This window comes from Dasypus novemcinctus, chromosome 9, assembly GCF_030445035.2.
Source record: "Dasypus novemcinctus isolate mDasNov1 chromosome 9, mDasNov1.1.hap2, whole genome shotgun sequence".
NCBI lineage: Eukaryota > Metazoa > Chordata > Mammalia > Cingulata > Dasypodidae > Dasypus > Dasypus novemcinctus.
This window is the reverse complement of record NC_080681.1, coordinates 51,268,546-51,293,953: the sequence shown is the minus strand read 5'-3', so window position 1 is coordinate 51,293,953 and position 25,408 is coordinate 51,268,546. Positions and strand designations below refer to the sequence as shown.

The 25,408-nt window shown below is 40.9% G+C and overlaps 1 protein-coding gene across 1 annotated transcript in view; it reads left to right on the top strand.

Moving 5' to 3' along the window:
- The window catches only part of ST6GALNAC5 (ST6 N-acetylgalactosaminide alpha-2,6-sialyltransferase 5), a 188,864-nt gene that overhangs the window by 144,322 nt on the left and 19,134 nt on the right, over window positions 1-25,408 (top strand). Inside the window, exons 3-4 of the mRNA XM_004472819.4 lie at window positions 14,574-14,983; window positions 20,966-21,073. Of these exons, the coding sequence (XP_004472876.1) occupies window positions 14,574-14,983; window positions 20,966-21,073 (518 nt within the window). The remainder of the gene's footprint in view (window positions 1-14,573; window positions 14,984-20,965; window positions 21,074-25,408) is intronic.

The following is a 25,408-nucleotide window of genomic DNA, read 5'->3' as shown; positions in this document are numbered from 1 at the left end:
ACCTCACTGAGAGAATTACTGGCCTAGATAATCTTAGATTTCTGCCAGAGATGCTATTCTATGAAACTCTTTGCAAGGTAACATGAGGCTAAAGTGAATTTTCCACTTTAGCTTGCAAAACCTGCTTTACATATAATAATATTTCCCAGGCACCATTCACCTTATTTTTCACTTTGGATTTATCTGCTAGACATAAGCGTGCTGATTAAATGGGCCCACTTTCTTCCTCTCTGCTCTCTGCACATGGAGACCATCCACCATCCTCCGGGCAGTGGGTCCCACACACACAGGACTCCTCCAGAAGTCAGCGGAACATTGACTCAGCGTTCGATAGTGTCAGCTGCCCTTAGTGGCACTTATTTGGGGTGGAAGGTGGGGCACACTTTGTGAAACTAGAAACTGGAGAACGAAAGGCATCAATAAAGCTATGAAAAGATAATATCATTAGTCATTAGGAATGTGCACATCAAAAGTCCAAGCAGACACTTCCTCTCACCCACTAGAATGGCTGTAATCCAAAAGACAGACAACAGCCGGTACTGATGAGGAAGTGGAGAAATTGGAACATTCATATATTGTGGGTGGGAATGTAAAATGGTATAACTACTTTGGAAAGCAATTGGGCAACTTCTCAAAATGTTAAGCATAATGTTGTCATATGACCCAGCAATTCCTCTCCTAGGTATCTACTCAAGAGAAATGAAAGCATATGTCCATGAAAAAAGTTATTGCATGAATATTCATATCAGCATTTTTCTTTTTTTATTTTTAATTGCCTTTTTAAAAAAGATACTTAGATCACAAAAAATGTTACATTAAAAAAAATATAAGAGGTTCCCATATACCCTACACCCCAGCCCCCACACCCCCACCCCACATCGACAACCTCTTCCGTGTATATGAAATATCCAGAAAAGCCCAACCTGCAGAGACTAAAAAGTAGAGCAGTGGTCCTTATGGTTGGGGTGGGAATAGGGAATGACTACAAAGGGCATGAAGTTTCTTTTCAGGATAATGAAAATGTTCTAAAATAAGAGTATGGTGATGTTTGCACAACTCTGTGAATATACTAAAAGTCATTGAATTGAACACTTAAAATGGGTGAACTTTTCATCTTAATTTTTTTTACCAGAGAGTTGTAGGTTTACAGAAAAATCATGCAGAAAATAGAGTTCCCATACCCTCCACATGAACACAGTTTTCCTTATTATTAACATAGCTTTAGTGTGGTACCTTTGTTGCAACTGATGAAAGAATATCATTCCAATTGTACTATTAACTATAGTTTGTAGTTTACGTTAAGGTTCACTGTATTGTACAGTCTTACATGGCTTTTTTCCTAGTAGCATACATACAACCTAAAATTTCCCCTTTTAAACATATTCAAATATATAATTCAATGGTGTTCATTACATTCACAGTGTTATGCCACCATCCAAACCCTTCCACCACCCAAACAGAAATTCCATACCATTTAAGCAATAACTTTCCATTCCCTATCCCTATTCCAGCCCCTGGTGATCTATGTTCTAGTTTATAGCTCTATGAATTTGATTATTATAATTATTTCATATCACTGAGGACATAAATAGTTGTGATTTTGCGTCCAGCTTATTTCACTCCACATGATGTTTTCTAAGTTCATCCATGTTGTCACATCCTTTTTACAGCTGAATAATATTCCATTGTAGGTATACACCACATTTTGTTTATCCATTTGTCAGTTGGTGCTTTTTCCCTCAGATACACAAATAATTATGAAACACTTGAAATGACTTAAACTGTAAACCAAACAGTACAATCTGATAAATATTCCATGCATTGCAAGTTAGATAATTTAAATTACTAAAACTTTAGCTTGAAGCTATGTTTAGCAAAAATAAATGTATTGAAATCTCTTAGTACTAATACAACTATTATAATTCTTCAAAACAGACTAACTTTAAATCATATACCTGAGCTGACTTTTAGAAAATAAGCACATTATGTGTTAGTTGTTTTTAAAACAACTTTTAAAGGTATCATATATAAAAGTCACAAATAGGTACAATTATATAAGTTCATATATTCACATAAATGTAAGTGTATTATATGGAAACATGTCTTGTAAACATTGAATGTAACTACAGTTTGTGTGTGTGCAAATGTGATTAATATGTTTATTGTGGTTGCTTCCATCTTTTGGCAATTGTGAATAATGTCTCTGTAAACATGTGCAAATATCTGTTTGAGCCCATGCTTTCAATTCTTTTTGTATATACTTAGAAGTGGGATTGCTGGATCATATGGTCATTCTATACTTAACTTTCTGAGGAACAGCCAAACTGTTTTCCACAACAGCTCCACCATTTTACATTCCCGCTAACAATGAACAAGTGTTCCTATTTCTCCACATCCTCTCCAACACTTGTAATTTCTGTTGTTTTTTTTAATAGTAGTCATTTTAGTAGGTGTGAAATGGTATCTCATTGTGGCTTTCATTTGCATTTCCCTAAAGACTAATAACATTGACCATTTTTTCATGTGTTTTTTGGCTATTGTATATGTATTCAATTCTTTTGCACGCTTTTAAATTGGATTGTTTTAGGGGGAAATGGAAAGGACAAATGAGTTCATATGGCTATGAGTCTCTAAAAAAGAGTCTGGAGGTTGTCAGAAGGATTGCCCTAATGCACACCTGAGCAGAGTCTCAGAGACAGATAAAGTTAGATACAACCCCAGGTATTGGTCCTTTTGAGGGCTAAAGAGACCCACGGGTTCTATGGTCATGGCAGATGGGGTTCACTGCCATGCCAGTTGGCCCTTCTTTGGAGCTGGTGTTTCTGCGTGATAGAGCTGGACTCAGATGGGATCTCTTTACACAAGCCTTTCATGCTACTTTACTGGAATTGTAGTTGGGGCTGGGGTTTAAGATATATCTAGGGGATTTGAATCTCTGGACTGACAATATGATAGCCAGGCCCTGAGCCTCAACAGATTTCAGCTCCTACACTCTGATTTATTGGACTTACCCCACTCAGCTAACATGGAGTTGAAGAATGTCAACCACCCCACCATGGAGCCTAGAGTGCCTACAACTGAAGCAGGAGGATTGCATCCAGTATCCATGTGGAATCTAACCCCCCTCTTGACATAGATGTGGAATGGACACAACCAAGCCAAGGTCCACAGGAAGGAGGAATACAGTAAGGATTACAGTGGACTTAATGATATCCTATTCATGAACTATTGTGGTTAATAATCGAGAAAATGTGGCATTGGTGTGGAAAAAGTGGCCATGGTGGCTGCTGGGTGTGGGGAATGGGAGGAAGAGATGAGATGTGGAGGCATTTTCAGGACTTGGAGTTGTCCTGGGTCGTGCTCCAGGGACAATTGCCAGACATTGTATGTCCTCCCATGGCCCACTGGATGGAACATGGGAGAGTGTGGGCTATGGTGTGGACCACAGGCCATGGGGTGCAGCGATGCCCGGAGATGTACTCACCAGATGCAATGGATGTGTCATGATGATGGGGGGAGTGTTACTGTGGGGGGAGTGGTGGGGTGGGGGCAGTGGGGTGAATGGGGACCTCATATTTTTTGAATGTAATATTTTTTAAAAAATGAATAAATTGAGTAGAGTTTGGAGAAAAATAAATAAATAAATTGGATTGTTTGTCTTTTTGTTGTTGAGTTGTAGGATTTCTTTACAGATTCTGGATAGCAAACCCTTACCAGATACAGGTTTCTGAATATTTTCTCCCATTCTGTAGGTTGTCTTTTTACTTTCACGGTGAAGTCCTTTGATGTACCAAAGTATTTTATTTTGATGATGTCCTATTTATATAACTTTTCATTTGTGACTTGTGCTTTGGGTATAAAGTCTAAGAAACCATTACTGACAAGCAGATGATTTTCTATGTTTTCTTCTAGGAGTTTTATAGTTTTGATTCCTATATTTAAGTCTTTGATACATTTTTGGGTAATTTTTCTATATAGCTTGAGATAGGGGACCACCTTTATTCTTTCGCATGTAGATATCCCAATTTTCTAGGACTATTTGCTGAAGAGACTATTCTTTCCCAGTTGAGTGAATTTGGCAGCCTTGTCAAAAACCAATTGACTGTTCTCACTAATATGAACTGAATAAAAAGAACAAACACATCAAGTTAAAACCTAGATTATAGGTTAATGGGAGATAGGAGGCGGTTAAAAGGGGGTACTAATACTTAATGTATTTAGAAGTTTTAATTAACTTGACTGTAAATAGAGTTGATGGTAACACATTACAGTGAGTAGAACTAATGAAGCTGGTTTATAAATGGGATTGTGGCTGAAAAGGATAGTCTAGGGGTATAAATGTTAGTTGAAAGAAACCTAGAGAATGGTCTAGGGACTGAATAACATAGCGAACCCAGAGGCAGATGGGAATTTTGGTTGATAGTGCAAGTGTAAGAATGTCCTATGAACTAGAACAAGTATACCTCACTATTGCAAGGTGGTAAGAATGTGGAGAAGCATGGGAAAAGTACAATTAATGTAACCTACAGACTACAGGCAACAGCAATACTATCATAGTCTTGCATCAATGCCAAAGATGTACTGTGTTAATGACAGGGGGGTATGGAAAAAATACACCAAATGTACCCTATAGACCATAGTTAGTGGTAATAGTGTGATGATATTATCTCATAATTTGTAACAAATGTTCCACAACAATGTTCTGTGTTTGTGGAAGGGTGTTGTATGAGAATTCAACACATGTGCATGATTGCTTTTTTAAGTTCCCAACTTCCCTAATAAAAATTTATTTTTTTAAGAAAAGGACTGTGCTATGGATCAGCTCTGAAAAAAAAAACTGTTGATGTGAGAGTTTATTTCTGAACCCTCGATTTGATTTTCCATTGGTTTATATCTGTCCTTGTACCAATACCATGCTGTTTGATTACTATGGCTTTGTAGTAAGTTTGAAGATCAGATAGTATCAGTCCTCCAACTTTGTTCTTCTTTCTTAAGACGGTTTTGGCTATTTGGGGCCTCTTACCCTTACATATAAATGATGATTGGATTTTCGGTTTCTGCAAAAAAAGCTGTTGGAATTTTGATGAGATCGCATTAAATCTGTAAATTGCTTTGGGTAGAATTTGCATCTTAACAATATTTAATCTTCTAATACAAGTGCATGGAATGGCCATTCATTTATTTAGGTCTTCATTGATTTCTTTTAGAAAGGCTTTTTTAGTTTTCCACAAAGAATTCTTTATATCTTTGGGTAGATTTGGTCCTTGATCTTTGACTGTTAGTTGCTATTGTAAATGGAATTTTATTTTATTGATTTTCTTTTCAGACTGTTCATCACTAATAAGTAGAAACACTGCTGATTTGGGGTGTTGATCTTGTACCCCACTTTGTTGAATTCATTTATTACCTCTAGTGAGCGTTGTTGTGGATTTTTCAGGATCTCCATAAAAAGTCATGTCATCTGCAGATAAGGCAAGTTTTACTTCTTTTTTTCCACTTTAGATGCCTTTATTATTTCTTTTTCCTGTCAAATTTCTCTAACTCGAACTTCCAGTACAAAGTTGAATAACACTGTTTACAGTGGGCATTCTTGTCGTGTTCCTGATCTTAAGGGAAAGCTTGCAGTCTTTCACCTTTGTGTATGACGGTCACAGTGGGTTTTTCATATATGGCCCTTATTATGTTAAGGAAAAACAGGTTCATTTTATGATTTGTAAATTATATCTCAAGAAAGCTGTTAAAAGATAAATTTTTAAAATACAATGCCATTTTTAAAAAATTTAATCGCATCATGAGATTTCGTGGACATTTTTTTGAAGGTCATCTAGTGCTGAAAGTGGGAATAGCATGAACTTCCATAAACTGTGCTTTAGAAAAAACAACCTAGTTATCCAGGCAGAAAAATATGAGGAACTGGTTACTGGCAGAAAGATGATACTTAAATGCAATAAATGTATTTATTTAATGCCCTTTACGTGCCACAAACTGTGGTAAATTGGTTACATGCCTTATCATTCAATCATTAACTTAAAAATATTTGTTGCCCACTTTCTATATGCTGGACACTTTTTCTAGGTGCTGAATCTAGAATATGAATAAGGCCAACCCCCTCTTTTCATGGTGCTTACATTCTAGTAAAAAGAGATGCAGTAAACTTTAAACACAAAGGTCACCACAGGTGCTTCATGGGGATTTCTGTTCTTGCTCTTTGGACTGTGACAGAAATCAGACCGTATTCCCTGAGCACAGTTCCTCAAACAGGGATTGCCGCTGTGGCCACACAGCTTGTGATGAAAGCTGCTGTACTCCCTTATTCCCTCATTTTGTTTTTGTTTTGGGGAAAGGAGATACGTGGGATGGAAGGGATGTGGGGGAGGGGGAGCATAAGGGGAAGGGAGATCAGTTAAGAGTGTGCTGCAGGAGTTGAGGAGAGATGGTGGTGGCTTAGATGCAGGTAGTGGCATCAGGGAGGGTGAAAAGTGGTAGAATTTGGGATGTATATGAGAGAAGATATCGAACAGGTTTAGATGGGCTGTAGGAAGTAGAAAAAAAGCTTGTATCAAGGATAATTCTTGATTTTTTTGGCTTGAGAAAATTGGTGGAAAGTGCACCATTCTTTGGGATGGCAAACCTTTCCTTTGAGACAGACTTTACTGTCTCCATATGACAGATGAGGAAACTGGAGCTCAGAAAAGCAAAGCCACTTGCCCAAAATTATCCATCTAGGGAGTGGAAGAAACATGTTCAAGGCCAAGTAACTCCAAAGGCCATATTTTATTTTATTTTTTTAATAAATCAATTGTATTGATACATATTAATAAAGCATAAGTCCATCCAAAGTGTACAATGAATGATACTTGGTGCACTCACATAACTATGCATTCATCACTTCAGTCATTCTTAGAGCACTTTGATTATTCCAATAATAAAATAATAAAGAACAAACAAACAAAAAAACAAAATTCATCACCTCTCAATTTCTCTATGCTTCCCCTGCCGTACATAGCTGCCATTCTTCTTCCTTATCTCTACTATATTTGTATTTATATTTTGTAAAAACAGTCTCATAAATGCAATATCCCCCATATTCGTGTTTTACATGAGGTTTTACTCTTATATGGTCCCGTGGTACAGTTTTTAGCTTTCCTTCTAGTAATATACATGACTTAGACTTTCCCTTTCAGCCACTGTCATACCTGTACAATAGCACTGCTAGTTACAAATACCATGATATGCTTTCAACATGTCTATTCATTTCCAAAGATTTACAAACAACCTTTTCACCAATTCTACAAAGATTATCCCTCAACTTTTCATTCTCTACCCTCCTTCTATTTTCTGGTGACCTATATTCTAATTATTAACTCCATGAGTTTAGTTTACACAATATATTTATTTCATAATAGTGCAATCATACAGTATTTGCCCTTTTGTGTCTGGCTTGCTTCACTCAACATAATGTCCTCCAGGTTCATCCATGGTGTCATATGATTCACAACTTCATTTCTTCTTACAGCTGCATAATATTCCATCATGCATGTACACAATTTGTTTATCCATTTATCAGCTGATGGACACCTGGGTTGTTTCCATCTCTTGGCAGTTGTGAATAACTCCACTATGAACACCAGTGTGAAGAAGTCTGTTCATGTCTCTGCTCTCAGTTCTTCTGGGTATATACCTGGTAATGGTATTGCTAGGTCACATGGCAAGGCTATATTCAACCTCCTCAGAAATTGCCAAACAGTCCCTTACAGTGGCTGTACCATTCTATACTCTCACCAACAGTAAATAAGCTTTCCCATCTCTATACATCTTCTCCAACATTTACAGTTTTCTGACTTTTTAATAGGTATGAAATGATATCTCATTGTGGTTTCAATTTGTATTTCCCTAATCACTAGTGATGTTTAATATTTTTTAATGTGTGGTTTTTTGTTTGTTTTTTGTGTATATGTCATTTGTATTTCTTCTGTGGACAATTGTCTTTTCAAATCTTTTGCCCGTTTTTTAATCGAATGGTTTGTCTTTTTATCGTTGAGTTATATGATCCTTTTGTATATCATGGATATTAAACCCTTATTGGATATGTGCTTCCAAAGGCCATATTTTAAACACCACTCAGTACTTTCTCCTGACTGTAAAACTCTTTCATCCTTAGCCAACCAATAGATGAAAATCATTTAATATGGCAGTGGGTAGAATGAGGAGGACTTTTGGGTAGTGTAAAGCTGGTGGGTGGGCTTGTCCTTGAATAAGAGAGAAAGTTGCAGCTTGGAAGAGGAACATTTTTCTAGTGAATCACATTAAATAATCAGAGTGGTTTAAACCTAAAACCTAGTGTCAGACTGAACTGAGATTGACAGCTAATAAAAGCCTAGTAATTACAGGAAAACATCAGACTGAAAAGTGTAGAGATTCTAGAAACACCTGCAGCTATTTAATATATCTTATATTTGCTCCAGACCAACAGGCAGCTCCCAAAGCAAGACTGGTCTCATTACTGAGCTAATGGACATTATGCTCTGAGGTACCTTTTCCTCTGCCAAATAAATCAGAATTTTAAAAAGTGAAACCTGATATTGCCATGCTGCAAATATTTGCAAGGACATCACTGAGTGGTTTAGGTGTCAAGTTTAATTTGCCTTGGCCTGCTCCATTCTCTAAAGAAAACTCAGGAGGCATCTGCCTCTCTGCCTTTGCTCTTTGGGCTGCGACAGAAATCAGAGCTGATTCCCTGAGCACACTTCCTCAAACAGGGATTGCTACTGTGGCCACACGGCTTGTGATGAAAGCTGCCATGCTCCCCTATTCCTTCATTTTGTTTTTGTTTTGGGGGATGGGAGTACACATGGAAGGAGAGACTTTTTCACCCATTGTAAAATACTCAAATACTCATAAGCCCCCACTAAATGACAGGCACTGTCCTACATGCTGGGGAAGATGACAAATTATCAGAGAGGAAGTGACAGCAAAAATGAAATGGCCAAGTTCCAATATGTGTTACAACATGGACAAACCTTGAGGACATCATGTTGAATGAAGTAAACCAGACACAAAAGACAAATGTTGTATGATTCCACTCATCTGAAAGATCTACAATAAGGAAATTCATAGAGGCAGAAAGTAGATTAGAGACTCTCAGGGGCTTTGGGGAGGGAGGAAAGGAGCTGTTGCTTAATGGAGACCGAGTTTCTGCTTGGGGTGATAGAAAAGTTTTGGTCATATAATAATAGATGGTGGTGATGGTAGCACAGCAGTGTAAATTAATGCCAGTGAATGGTACACTTAAAAATGGTTAAAATGGAAATTTTCATTTTTTATCTATTTACCACATTTTATATTTATTTTTCACAATTAAAAAAAAAAGTAATGACAACCTTGGGGTGAGCACCCACCTGTCTGTGTGCACGTACACTGCCTCTCGAGCACCAGCCGCCCACCTGTCTCCCACGGGCAGCCTCCCAGGCCCAGACTGCAGCTCTGAGCATCAGCTGCCTGGAGAACCGGTAACCCCTCTGTGCACTGTAGATTTTCTGGGCATTTTTCACCTCACAACAGCTCTAATGACCTTGGCATCACGCTCTTACTAGGGATTAATAACTGGCTGGGCTTAATGGCCCTTACTGTGTCCTGGGCCATTTTCCCAGCCAGCCATTAATTCCAGGCAGTGCCCTGGGCTCTGGCCATTAAGGCTCCCCAGCCCCAGAGGCTGCTCAGGGCAAATGACCACAGCCTCCTTCTGCAGACAGAGGCTTCCAGAGCCCATTCCCCCTTCTCTCCACAGTCTCGGTACCAAGAACTGGAGTTAATAAGCGAATTCTTGTTAAATACATCTACTTTTTCTATCTCCGAAGGTAGGTTTTCTCAGAGGTCCATGAAGACAGGAGGCTGACATTCATTTTTTCATCTATCCACCTACCCATTCATTCAGTATTAATAAGTGGTTGATATGGTTCTGGATGGAAAAGAGATTTCCAAGATTGGGGTGATGTAATGCCAGTGTCCATGTTTCCTACCACTGGATGGAACACCTTCCAAATGGGGCTTTAAGGAAAATGTCCCAAAGAAGTGGGGAGGCTGAATCTGGGAGGATGAAGTCAAAGAATATGCCTGGTAGGAGGTGGGTCCTCCAGGAGCCATCTCCCCTCTGGTGTTTCATCTCCCAGGCAAACTGGCAATGTCGCAAGTTTCCCTTCTGGCGGTCTGCAAAAAGTGATTCATCAACCCAGCCTACCCATGCCTAAAGGAAGTTCTGTAAACACTGCATCTGGAGTCTTAACTCACCAAGGTGTGAATATTTCCACCCACGGCATTAAGATTAGAGTAGGACTGAGAAGTGGAGGAACAAGGATCTCTCAGAGGAATGTAAAACTTTCTGAGGCTAAGGGTCACACAAATTGTATAATAATTAGTCATTCTGCCTCCCAAAACATGGACAATTCCTCTGAATGCAGAAAACAGACTTTGGTTCCTCCTTCATTGGAAGTGATTCAGCCTTTGGTACATATTCTTCTCAGCTGCTGGAAGTATATCATTATGTTTAGAACAGCTATTGTCATTTCATTGGCACCACTTACTGAAAGGCACATAAGGCACAATTCAGGCTTTGATCTTTTTTGCATTGTTTGGTGCATCTGCACAACTCAAAGAATGGTTCTTGGTGCCTGAGGTTCCCAGCGCCTTGGAGCTAAGGCAGGTGGCAGGAATCCTACAGGCAGCCTTCTGGGACCAAGGGGACCCAGGGGTGTTTTGCTGCGAGTGCTCAGTTATCACAGAGGTGTGGCATGGTCAGGAACCTTGGACTTTTCCAGAAAGGATCTTCATCCAGCCTCCTGTGGGAAAAGGAGAGAGGGCCTTGGAATCCCCTTAAGGCGATGGCTGGTTCACCTATCAAACAGCCTTGAGCTGTGAGACTCACTGGCAGAATAATTAATTATGGAGGAAAGAGATGCTGCTGGACCTTACGTCAAAACATTTTCCAAGTGAAGTATAAATCAAACTAGAAAATTCAGGAGGCTAGTTGTATGTGAGGTTGATGACAAAAAGCCTTAGTTTCCAATGGCATGAACTCTTAAAAAGTGACCTTGTCAAGCAGATGTACTGAGGTACCTCAGGGGTATATTCAGTGCTCAGTAAATGTCTATTAAATGAATGAATGAATGAATGAATGAATATCATTTGGCCACAAGTATCTTGTTGATCCTCTTCCTAACCCCATTTTTAATAGGTGAAAAAGTTAAGTACCTCATTTGTGGAAAAAAGTTAGTTTTTCATGATGAATCTACTGATCCTAATCATCACTGAATAACATGCTGTTTGCAAATGATCCCTCTCGACTTTGTACAATTTTTTTTAGTGGGCTTTGCCTTGAGTGGCAATAAAGTAAGGAACCATCCCAGTTTGTCTAGGGCTGAGCTGTTCCCCAGGGTGCAGAAGGTCCAGGGCTGAAACTGAGGAAGCTTCAGGCAAACCCGGTCTGTTAATTGCCAGAGGTGTCAGAGTCAGAGTCAGTCCTATGCCTCTGCCCTGTTCCACCATGAACCCCTTATCAGCCCTTTCCAGCCAAGGTTCGGCCTCTCCTTCCTCACTCTGCACCACAGTTAGACCTCTGTCACCCCTGCACTATGGAGAATCTTTTGGTGGAGGAACACTTCTCCCGCGTTGTCTTAAATTGTTTTACCTGTGTTATCATTGCTTGGGACACTCTTTGACTACTCCCTCCTTTTTAAAATGGTCTCATCTGGTGTCCATTGCACAATCATGTCCTGATTGCCCTCCCGGCCCTCTAACTCTTCTAGCCAGGCTCAAACTCCCCTGCAAATTTGATCCAAGGCACCTTGTACTTCAGTATATTTTAGCACTTACTGCATATTCCCGTAATTGTTTGTCTGGGAGACACCCTCTCCTTGGACTATGTGCTCCTTGGCAAGAAGGAAAGAACCTTATATCTTTCTATATGCAGCACCAAGTTCAGGGCCTGGCATGTAACAAGGACTCCATGTTTGCTGAATAAATGTTGCTTGAACTTTCCCTTCTCATACTTCATGTACAGGATGTGCAGGTAAAACAAGGGAAAGGAAAACTTCGTATTCCCTCCATCCTTTGACCGTTGAAATTGCCCCTCATCCCCAGCAGTTCACCCAGAGGATTCAAAGGACTCCTCACTCCAGGCTCCAGCAATTGCCTGAGGGGTGCAGGGAATACTTTCTAGGAATCTGGGGTGTGATCTTCCTCAAAACGAAGGCTTGGTCTTAACCATGTCTCACCATCATGGACTTAAGGCTGTAGCTGGATAAGTCTACTGTGAACAGCTTCTGAGGCACTGGAGATATTGGCTAGAAGACCCTTACCACATCCACCCTTTGCAGTGCCCTAAGAGCTCTAACAACACTGCTGCCTAAGCAGTAGCACCACTGAGCTTCTGGGAGGGAGGAAGGAAGGTAAGCAATGTGTAAAGGAAACATCTGTGGCACTTTATTCTACTATACTGCTATGGCATAATGGTTAATCCCATGGGCTCTACAATGAGACTGAGCAAGTTCAAATCCCAGCTCTGTCACTTTCAAACCATATGATCTTGAGCAATTTGGTTCACTTGTCTATACCTTGGTATTATCATTTGTAAAATGAGAAGGATGGTAATAGGATTTACCTTATAGGGTTATTTGAAGAATTAATGCAGTTATATAAAGAACTCCAAACTGTGTCTGGCACATGATGAGCAATCAATAAATATTACCTGACAGCTCTTTTCTTTGTGCTCCAGCCTAGATGTGCTCTGCCAGCCCCTCTCCTCATATTCCATCACACTTTATCACACTCCTGCTCACCCTCACAAGACTACAAGATCTCTGAGGGCTTCTTCTGTCTCCGTCTTTGCATTCTTACAGCCCAGCCTGGTGCCTGCCACCTAAGAGGAACTGGGTATTGACTGAATGATGAGAATTGGCAATGATAGACTCTCCATTTCATAAGCACGTGTGTCAGCTGTAAACCCAAAGTGATAAGTTCTGTTTACTGAGTACCTTCAGCAGGCTCCACACTGACTGGTCATTATAATAGCAGCTATAATTTATTGAATGGTCACCTTATGCCAGGTCCTATGCTAACTACTAGGTTCAAGCACATAATTGCTCGTTTTGCAGATCCAATACTAGTAGTTTCAAATGGTCCAAGTTAATTCTGTGCATCCTTGTTGTTGTTGTTGTTGTTGTTGTTTTCACTCTGCCAGAGTAGAGTGAGACATGATCCTCAATTTAGAGTTGAGAAAACTGTGACTTGTTGAGATTAGTGGACTTGCCACAGTCTCAGAGCTGATAGGTGGTGGATGCAAGGCAGGAATCATCCCGCCAGTACAAAATGATAGAAGATGACTTGCCCCCGAGGTGCTTTCCTTCTGGTTCCGAAGACAGAGCCATGGCTCAGGAAACTCCCAGAGTAAATACAAGGCTGAACATACAAGGTACCAAATGGGGTCTGATTTCCTGAGGCTGTGCAGGGAACCAGCATGTCCTGCTCAAAGTGAACAGTGAGGAAGGGAAGAAGAAGCGGGACAGCTAACAGTGCAACATTCCCTCACCACGGTCTTGACTGTCATTTTCTCATGCACTTGCTAGCCTTGGCCTCAGGTCCTAATTACATTATCTTCAAACAGCAACTAAGAGATATCTCTCATTAAACATGCACAGAAGAATGTTTAATTTGTTAGAGCTTAGGTGCTCAGAAAGCAAATCGCTGGTGTGCAGGGTGTTGGAATGAGTGTTGCCATTGGAATTGGTCCTGGCGGGCACTGCACGGCCGGGACTTCCACAAAGCACGTGCTCACTGCAGCTGAGAGAAGGACAGGGTGGTGGAATCTCCGAATGAGGCCTGTGGCTCTGAGCTTGAGGCTTTCTTCACATTTATAAAGATGTACCGACTCAGTTTCTCTCCCTATCCCCTTAAAAAGGGGAAACAAGCTTGATTATCATTTCAAAATTACGTATCCAAGAGCTGATACTTTGCTTGTTATTTCCCACGTGGTTCCTTGACGATGCTAATGTAAGATAACAGTATTTCTATTCATTCAAGAATATTGATAAATGTGTAACTCCCAATAAGGAGCATGAAAAGCATCAGAACAACGCCACAGAAATTTGCTGTGTAGTCTTTTCTTTAACTGAGAGGGAACTTGGGATTCGGAAAGATGCCTGGTTGAAAGTGATTAGTAACTAGTGAGTAACTCTATTACTTTCTCGTTATACACCCTTAGGTAACTTCCTTAACATCTCAGTCTGACTGTACTCATCTATAAAATGGTGACAATAGCAACCTCACCAGGTTGATGCGACAGTTTGATGGTTCTATAGTATCAGTGAAGTCCCTAGCCCAGTGTTTGGCAGGTCAGTGCCCTCTCTCTTATTCTCTTGTGCAAATCTCCTGCTCACCCATTTGGACTAGAATGTAAAGGCTGAGGAGGTCATAGCAGAAGGGACATACTCGCGGGGAGATGGGCGTCTTTGGAGGTAACCTGCTGCTGTCAGGCGAAGCCTCTCGCTGCTGACAGCGTCCTTCTCCCCCCTGCCTTCCAGCCCCTGAAAATGCACTGCAGGGACTGCGCCCTGGTGACCAGCTCCGGGCACCTGCTCCGCAGCCGGCAAGGCACCCAGATCGACCAGACAGAGTGTGTCATCCGCATGAACGACGCCCCCACGCGGGGCTACGGGCGCGACGTGGGCAATCGCACCAGCCTCAGGGTCATCGCGCATTCCAGCATCCAGAGGATCCTCCGCAACCGCCACGACCTGCTCAACGTGAGCCAGGGCACCGTGTTCATCTTCTGGGGCCCCAGCAGCTACATGCGGCGCGACGGCAAGGGCCAGGTCTACAACAACCTGCAGCTGCTGAGCCAGGTGCTGCCGCGGCTCAAGGCCTTCATGATCACGCGCCACAAGATGCTGCAGGTCGACGAGCTCTTCAAACGCGAGACTGGCAAAGACAGGTAGGGGGGGCCCGGGGTGGGGGGCGGGGGGAGGGGACATGTCTTTGCTGGCCAAGTCTTCAAAGCCAAGCTTCTGGTAAAGGCTTCCTTGCAGGCTCATGTCATTGGTAGAGCTCCCCTGCAGGGTCCTTCTGAAGAATAGGGTGCTCAAGATGAAATTACAAGGCACAGGGAAAAGAAGCAACAAGGCAAGTATCTGGATAATTCAGGCCCAAGTCCCTTTCTTTTTTTTTTTTTTTGAGGAAGAGGCTACATAACTACTAACCTACACTGGTAGTAAGTGCAAGATAAGAGCTTTATTGCACTTCATTTAACTTGTGTTCTCACCTCTGTGTGTGAGGTGTATTTCCCTTTCAAAGGCAAACATTTCTTCAGTCTACAAATGTTTATGGAGTACCCACTACTGATGCTAGGAAGTCAAAAAACAACGCAGCTCTCAACTCTGCCCTCACACAATGTAAAGTCTTACAGGACAGAAAGACATTTAAAAAGTAATGGCCGCGTGAGGAGAAGAAAACGGTGCTGTGATGCGGAGTAAGGAGATCTGACGTGGTCTAGAGCAGTAGTTTTCCAAACAATTAGTTACAACTCCATAAACAGGACATACTGTAGTGAATCACTATGAGACTTTTTTTAATGTAATGGAAAGAGTGGAACAGAATGGATGGTAACATCATGCATCCCCAAAGTAAAGAAAAATATTGTTTCATGAAACCTTTGTTTTGATTTTATGCATATGAATATACATATAAATATTTTCTTTTGGGGGTGATGGAAATGCTCTGGAATTCTGTGATAGTGGTGGTTATACAATCTTGTGAGTATATTTAAAACCACTACATTATTTTTAAATTTTAAAAAAAATTTATTTTAAAAAATAAAATAAAATGAAAACCTAAATGTGTAGGTACATATATGTATAGCTACTCAATCCTGATGCAAAATGCATTTATCTAGGTTGAAATATATTGAAAAGCCCTGATCTAGGGGATGGGAATGAAACTTTCTTGACAAGGGGCACTTAAGCTGAGAGCTTGGCTGAGAAGTATTCGGGCAGGTGAGGAGAAGTATTCGGACAGGTGAGGAAGGACCTGAGAGGAATAGAGAGTGATGTATGAGTAAAAGTGAGCACGGGGTGTGGAGGAGAGTCCTCCCAGGCAGGCTGGTGGGGTGGGGAGAGTGGCCCGAAATGTGGCAAAGAGATGAAGGGCCAAACGGGCTGGCCGAATCTATGGGAGATAAAAAGACACTCAGTGTGGAGGGGGCAGTGCAGCTTTAGGTTGGAATTCTGGCTCTATCATTCACCAGCTCTGTGACCTTGGACAAGTTTTCTAACCTGGCAGAGACTCAAGTGACCTTGCCTGTGAAAAGAAGATAATGACTACATCAAAGGATTGGTCTAATGATTAAATTACCTTGTTTCTTGACTTCTAGAACATGCACTTTTATAATCAAAGTACATTTTAATGATGTAATTTACCCTCTACTTATAAAAAATTGAATGCATTGCTTTATCTTAAAGCTAAACAAATTTGATAAATGACTAAAGAATATAAAGTGTTGAACCCCTTGTTTGGCCAGGATAGGCAGCTCATTATTAGAGAATAGGACTGGAAAGAAAGACAAATGTCCGGTGTCCCTATATTCTTTGTATGGAGCTTTTCTTTTAAATCCTGGAAACCTTGTGACTGTTTGAGAACTGGTACGGGCAGGAGTGGGCATTGAGACTGACAGAGGAGAGTCTTAGCTGCTGCCCACTCTGGTCTCTGTCCCCGGAGGCCGAGCAGATGCCGTGCTCAGCCCCTGCCGGTAGACCTGGTCGGTAATCCTAATCCTTGTCACGGTTGCTACAAAATCCAGTCACTTAGTGCCCTTTAAAAGCACAAATAAAAGAGGCCATCACTCATTTAAATAAGATATTTAAACAAGAAAGCATTTTATAAGGGATGAAGAGAGAGGGAAGTTAAATTTACCATTTTATTTTCTACTGGTTGAAAAATTTGAAATAAATAGAAGCACTCTCTCCAATAGAAAACAGGTCTCTCTTTTGAATTATAATGACTGTATTGTGGTTCTTCAGAGAAACAGACCAGTAGGCTATAGATAGGAAATTGGCTTATGGGACAGTGGAGGCTGGCACATGTGGACTCCACAGGGACCGCAAGCTAAAGGTAAAGGTGATGCTGAATTCCTCAGGAGAAGCTGGCTGGCTAGAAATTCCTGCAAGAGCCAATGCTGAAGTTGAGTCAGAATTCCTCTTCTGACCTCTGAAATCCTCAGTGCTGGCCTTTAAGAGCTTCAGCTGATTGGATAAGAGCAATCTCTTTTGTTGATCATGGATGCATTCAATTGATTGTAGATGCAAATCCCATCTTGCAATACCTTCACATTAACAAGCAGACTAATGCTTGTCTGAACAACTGGATTCCAAGTTGACAAGCCAAGCTGACACATTGAATTAACCATCACAATAACTATTTGCTAAATTTAAGTATTCCTGGAACACTGCTGTAGTGTTAGTCATTTAGGATAATAATTGCTCCTGGATCTTCTTAAGGAATTATTTCAGATTGACAAGTTGGAGACTAAGCCATTCTGTTCTTTGGTCACTTAGATCTTTAGGAAACAATTGCATATTAAGGCACATCCCACTCACTAAAATCTGACCTGGTTTTGTTCACCAGGTCCTCTCCCCATGATCCTAACTACTGAAAAGGGAGCCAAATCCTTGTGGATTGGCTTCTGGACCTCTTTCTGTAAACAGCTGTGTGCTGGGCATCCACACAGCCCCTACAAAGGGAAGTCACAATTAGGGGTATAGAGTGCCAAAGTACATTGTCGCTTCCAGAAATTTTGGGCCTCTCATCTTTAGGAAACTAGCATAAAGACGCTACCATTGGCTCAATATTCTTGTGTCTCAATAGTCTTAGCCTGCAGCCCACTCCAGGGATTTTTTTTTTTTTCCTCTCTTTCTCTCTTTTTTTGGGGGAGAAGAGGGGACAAATATAGCCCTTTGGAATAAAACTATTTCTGTAAATTAAAACACAAAACATTTAGGGTCCAACAATATTTCCTTTATGTATGCTTTTCTTGTAACTCAGCACAACAGTAGCATGTATAATAGATACACAAAGTGTGGAATATCTAATTTCTTGCAAATTTCATGATCAGGACATTCATTTCAAGTTAATATTTAAAAGATATAGGATAATTCAATAGATTTTGAATTATAGAAGTTTCACCCTACTTCAAACTAGAGGAAAAAAATGACTCAGGAACTATATGCAATTAGAAACCATGACAAATGACATTGATGGCCAAGTAGTATTCTTTGATATTAGAAAGTAACTGTACTTGAAAATAACTTTATAATTGAATAAGGGTACATTAGGAAAATATGATTCAGAACCAATATTATAGTAATTAGATAAAGGAAGCATAAATGAAATAACTGCAGGAGAATATTTCCATAGAGATTATAAATGAGATTCTGGTAGAGCAGAAAGGCCTTTAATTGTAATTTAGTGTGCACTATAGAATTATCAGCTCAGTGTGTTACTTCATCATATAAAAGAATATCTGATAATTTTCCCTAATAAGCACATGACAGCTCTTCATATTCTTTCATTACAGCTGATTAAGTGTAAAAACAGTAGACATTCCTTTGTCGGAAAAAGAGTGGAAATCTTTTTAGAAAGATGGCACAAAGCAGTTGCATTTCTATAACATGTGATCCCAAAAGGCTATTATTTAGGGAGTCTCAGGAATTTTAAGTGGCACTTTAAAGAGTTCTTTACTTAAGTTTCTAAAGAAACTTCAAGTCTTCCACTTTGTATTCTCCCCATTTTTACTCTCCCCCTTTATATCCATGAAACTTTTTTCTGTAATGCCGCATCCTCCTGTATTTCAGGCTGTGACTTGTGATCTCTCCTGCATCGCACAAAACAAAGCCAAAATTATAGGGGAGTTCCTGCCCCTGGGAAAAGCCCCCATTGGCCTTTCTGACAGCCCTAAAAACAAAAGGTTGCAGGCTTCGTTCCCAGATCTGTGCCTTGGGGATATAAGTGAACCATCATTCTCTCCCTGAACTCCACATCCTCCTAGTTATTCACTCACCCAGTTTAAGTCTAGAATAACTGGTCAATGCATAGTCACAGCCACATAGATGAAGATGGACTCTAACTTAAGGGAAGGCACTTCCCTCCATCACTCCTCCCCATTCAGTCAGCTCAGCTCCCTCCCTGCTCCTCCAGTCTCTAATGTCTTGGGCATATATCTCTGATGAGTAGGAAGGGAGTGTCTGCATACTTAGGTGGACTGAACTTTGTAATTACTGCCTGACTATTAATTGGGGCTCCTACACAAGACCCCTGTAGAGAGTAGTAGAACAATATCTATTTCTTCATGGATGCTAGAAAGTGCTGAAAAGAAGGGCTGAATTATTTACTTTGTTTGCTCCAACCTAGCAACCAAAAGAGGAGGAAGGTACCTCAATATATCAACACACCAGGCTCTCACTTAGTCCTCAGAAATAGCCCTGTGAAATAGAAAGTCTCATACCTGCTTCATAGATAGGAAATCAAGGCTCAGAACCAGCAGTACCTTGCCTGAAATCATCCAGCTGGTTGGTGATAGAAACAGTAAGATTCCAGCCCATGTGGGTCCCATCTTTAGAAGCTTTTAAATGTACATCCTGGGATATTACTGGTTAGGATACCACGAAATGGGGCGGAGTGTGGGGGAAGAGCAGAAGGATTAAGAACTAGAAAGTTGAAGCCATGAACTCAGGAATGACTAAATCACTTGTGCTTGTCAGGTATTTGGCAAGACAAAGGACTCCTTAAAATGTACTCTTTCTTCCGTGGTCCATACGTGAAATGAAAAGAATGCAAACTATTTAACAGAAGGTCTTCCTTCTTCTCAGGGAGGGCTGCTACATGCTGCATGTAGAAAAGCTTTCTGCCACTCTTATTCTGTTATTCATATCACAGATGGTGCTGTGGCCAGGCAAAGTCAGACAGTCTGACCTTGGGGATAGGTGTTTGAAACTGGCTAATGAGGCATGCCATAAGCACTGAAAAAAAAAAAAAAAAACAACATAAAAGCAGCAACCCCTAAAGAATCGAAATTAATAGCCACATAGCATGGGAGACCAAGGGAGCCATTCTCAGAGCCAAATTATACCCTTATGTTACATCTCCACAGTTATCCCTAGGCTTGGCAGGTCATCACAGTGCAGTATGGAAGTTTGAATGGGCAAATGAATGAGTGTCAGAACACACAGATTCATTTCTTAAAATACTGGTTATACTCTGTCTTCAAAGGGCCCTGAATGTTCGAAGGAAAAAATAAAGCAAATGTTCAGTTTAAGCATAAGCATTCCTGTGGCCCTTTTCCTCTGGTCATTTGTCTTCCCAAATGAAGACATGCATTCAAGATGTGGGTGTTAATTAGGCTAATCAAAGGCTATCAAAATTAGATAGATACCATGTAATACCAAATAATAGATAGAAGTAGATGATTGATAAATAAATACAGACAGACATACACACCTATAAGTTTATTCATATTTAATAAGCTCTTCATTATCCAATCTGCTTGCAGAATAAGGAGTATTTCTAGTTTTTCAAATATTCTTATTAATAAAGAGTTATCACTTACACAGGAATTGTCATCTTACGAAAAATTGAGTGTGGTAGCATACACTTAACCTTGGAAGTACTGATCATCATCTTTGATGATATAGAGGTAGAAGTCTCTTGAGCATCAGGTAGTGCCACAAATCCAACCATGGTGGAGCCTCAACAGCAGGTATCATGTGGTGTTGGTAAGAGATTTCTGGATATTTACCAGATTGTAGTTTATGTGTACATATGTGTGTGTGCGTATTTGTTTATAGTCAACTTTGTTCCAGAGAAGATTTAAGATGGTTTGGGGTATAATAACTACTTTGCCAGTCTGCAGACTTGTTGTTCCTTCCAGGAAGATCTCCAACACATGGCTCAGCACTGGCTGGTTCACGATGACGATTGCACTGGAGCTCTGTGACAGAATCAATGTTTATGGCATGGTGCCCCCAGACTTCTGCAGGTAGGATTTATTCTGCAAGTGTGATTCAGCAGGAGTGTTGTGTGGGGTTTATAAATATCTGGTTCCAGAAATCAACCACAAAACTCATCTCACTGTCTTCTTGGAGCAATTAATTAACATGTCCCAAGGTCTGGTTCTAGAAACAACAAACAGCATTTAATTATGTGATATAAAATATTGAAAGTTTTTATTTGTACTGCTGGAGAATTAATCCATCTTGTGGGCTTCATTTACCCTCTGAATATTTATCAGCCAAAAGGAATGCAGTAATTGGCATAGTATTAATGATGAACAGCATTAAGAAATATTAGTTTTATTCTCATTTGAAAGATTGATGATAATTTTTTATGTATTAAAGAGGGCAATTCCTTTGACAGTGAGAACTGTTTTCTAAAATTAAAATATTCCTCTGAGCTCCTTTTGCTTGCCACATTAGTAGCCTCTGGTTTGTGCTTCTAAGGCCAAGAGCACAGTTATAATTATTTTGATATATCATTTTAAAGAGAATATGCATGTATCTCTGCTGCTACTTTGTTACCTCATAGTATGTGCCCTGGCAGACTTCTGCGTGTATCAACAAGTGCACTGAGAAATATTCAGAGCCTGATTTTTGGAAGTCTGCTTGAAAACTCACCCATAATTTAAAGTAGGGATGCCAATAAATGCCCACTTTTTAGGAATGCCTGTTGTCCTAGATATGACCTCAAACCTGATCTTTAAATTATAAACCTGGGATGGGGTTGGGGTGCATTTTAAACCTGTTTGTTAACAGGCTTAAATCTTTGTGTCTTTTAAACCCAGCAACTTCTCTAAGGTCAATGGGCCTTTTAGGCAAAAGCTACAATTGGGAGGTTTGAAGCAAGGGTGAGATAGAGTACTTCATCCTAACCATGCCATTGCCATTTTGCCACTTTCCTCTCAACCTGTTTAACCCAAAGGCACATAGCCCCAGTACTAGCCCATAGGAAAGAGTCAGGGCCACAACAGAAAAAGCCAGGTGTGGACAGAGGCAGCCTTTGGCATCTGCCAGGACTCGCCCATCTCCAGTGGTGACAAAATGTAGCCATGAGGGGTGGACTCTGTAGCCAGACTGCACAGGTTCAAAGCCTGACCGCTTAGTGGCCATGTGATCTTGAGCCAGTTCCTTAATTTCTCTGTGTCTCGTTTGCCTCATCTACAAAAATAGATGTGCTGATGGGCTCTGCCGCAAAGGGTTGTGGGAGGATTAAATACTCCTGTAAAGGGCGTGGAACAGCGCCTTGCACATGGCAAGCCTGAGATAAGAGTCAGCATGGATTCTCACCCAGTTCCTCATCACTTACTTCATTGCCCTTGTTTCCCTGTTTAGCATCCCACATGCAAAAAGTAGGTAGGATGGTGTAACAAAGCTAACTGGCTCCTCGAACCAACAGGCTAACAAAGGCAGTGGGAATAGCACTAACGGGCACACAAAGAGCCGTCAAAATTGATGGTTATACAGCAGATGTAATTATGCAATATTGCCATTAGGATGCCAGAGAGAAAAAGCATGAATAAATTGAAATGTTAATGACTTAGAGTGTTCAAGGAACTATTCTATTTTTTATGAAAAACAAATGAAAGGCAAGTTAACCTGTCATTTCTCTTATTCAGAGTTAGTTCATCATGACTTTACATACAGAAGATGGAAACAATTTGTGGAAAGATACTAACAAGGAGACCGAGAAAATGTTGATGGACCATATGTTGACCCCCGGCTCTGGGTTTCTCCTCCTCAGTTACTATCCCAAAGACTTAATTGTTGTTTCACAAGGTGCTTTTAGCAAGAACTCTTCAAAACGATCCCTACACCCTTGGTTCTGTCAGGGAAAGTGGAAAATATGCTGTGTGTGGTCTGCGGAGAGGGTTAGGACTAGAGAGAGAAACCTGCTCTCAGCCATCATGCCTGTTAGGGAAGGGTAAAAAGGGGTAGACCGAGAGCAGCATAGATGCATTCCCAGGTTCTTTTTATCTTCATTCCCAGCACGTTGCCTGAACCACACACCAGGCACTTACCATGATGACTAAGAAGGCAGACAGAGGTAGGCTTGCAGTATCGTTCTGCCAGGTCCTAACCGGGTGACCTTGAGACTTGGTTTCCTCATCTGTAAAACAGGGATAAGAAAATAATAATAAGAGCAATCAGGTCATGGTGGGATTAACCAAGGTAATTGATATAGAGTGTTTGACCCAATGTTCACACTTTAGAAACAGTCATCATTATTCCCAGTTATCTTGGGTTTTCCAAGCTGCTCTCACACATACTAAACAGTGGGTTAGCCTAAACAATGAAAATGTATTGGCTCACAGTTTTAAGCCTAGAAGAAGTCTAAAATCAAGATATCAGCAAGGCTTTCTTTTCCGCTGAAGACTAGCATTCTGGTGCTGGCTTCCGGCATTTGCTGGGTTTCCTTAGCTTGTGTTTCTGCCTCCCATCACATGGTGATTTCTCTTTTCTGGCTTTTGTGATTCCCCAGTCCTCTTTATAAGGCTCCAGCACTCTGGTTTAAGGCCCACCCTCATTCACCTGGTCTACACCTTCATATAAATAACATCTTCAAGAGGTCCTCCTTACAGTGGGTTCAGCACCCACAGGAATGTGAATTAAGATTAAGAACATGGTTTTTTTTCCGAGATACATAACTGAATCCACCACACTAGCATTTGGGAGTTGCCCTGAAGGGTGTGAAGCATTTTGGGGGATTCAAAGAGAAGGACAAGCTCTTGTCTCCTAGAAGCTTATGATAAGCCTTGCCCACAGCAAAATATAATGAACAGGGCTAAGTCGCTTACCTTGTGAATGAAAAGGAGGCAGCATTTTGCAATCCTCCTCCAAGAGTCAAGTGACTCTTACAAACTGAGAATGAAACATGAACTTGTCAATTAGTCTTGCTACTAGTCTGACCATCCCCCCGGTGTCTTTATTTTGAAAGAAGCTGTATCCATGTGGCAAAGAACATGTAGGTCCAAATCTATCAAATGCCAAATGTGTGGTACACAGGTAATGAGCTCTAGGGCTTAAGAAGTAAGATATCACCAGGGCCAAAAGTGGCAAAGGAAGATTTTTTGAGATGGCAGAAGTTGAACCTGCTGAATCCTCCCCAGCATGTAAACTACCTGAGGCCACATATTTTTGTATGTTTTGTTTACTCTTGAAGCTCTCGTGTATTGGAAAGTATGTATTTACTGTCTGGCATATAGCAGCTGCTCTGTAACTATCAAGTGAATGAATGACCTGTCCTCCACTCCCTCCTTTGCCCTGAGTAAAAAGGGCTTTGTAGATGAGTCAAAACAGCCATTTCTGCCTCTCAGAAGCTGTGTGACCTTGAAAAAGCTATGTGACCTCACTAAGCCTGAGTGACCTTGGGCAGATTATTCAGGAACTCCAAGTCAGGGAAGCCTTCACGTCCACATCTGAAAAATGATGATGACAGTACTTCCCACCAGAATTTATGTGATGTTTCTATGAGGTAACAGAGAAGATGTGCTTGGCACAGATCTGGTGGACATTAAACACATAGTGGGTTACCAGATGTAGGGACTCACTAATCTGTAAATGTGAATAGCCATAGTGCTTTTTAAGGAGATGCCCAGATAATACCAATTATTGGTGCCTAGTTGGTGAGGAGAGCCTAGTTGCTAGAAAGGGGGTGGGATGTATGCCTTCTGTGTGAACTGGATCCCACTTCTCTTCACTGTTGGAAATTGGCTCCACGTGGCTTCAAGTTCCTGAGGTACATCCAGTGGGGCTGCTCACAGTGTACCTATTACTTCCTTAAAGTGCCCCGTCTCTCATTGGAATAAATACTTAGCCACATGGGGCCATATTCAGCAAACAAAAAAGTGAGCCAACTGTTCATTTTTTGTCAAATTAGCTGTTTCAGATCTTAAGACACAATTGGTACTCTCAAAAGAAGTAATTTACTAAATTAATCATAGAGACTTTCACTCATTGAACTGACTCACATTGGACACTGGGGAGCTAATCAAAGATGAATGAGGGGAAGCAGATGTGGCTCAACTGATAGAGTGTCCACGTACCATATAGGAGGTCCAGGGTTCAGTACCCAGGGCCTCCTGGCCCATGTGGTGAGCTGGCCCATGTGCAGTGCTGCCACATGCAGTGAGTGCCATGCCATGCAGGGGTGACCCCATGTAAGGATACTCCATGCACAAGGAGTGTGCCCGGCAAGGAGAGCCATCCCACATGATAAAAGCACAGCATGCACAGGAGTGGTGCTGCACACATGGAGAACTGATGCAGCAAGATGACACAACAAAAAGAAACACAGATTCCCTGTGCTGCCTGACAAGAAT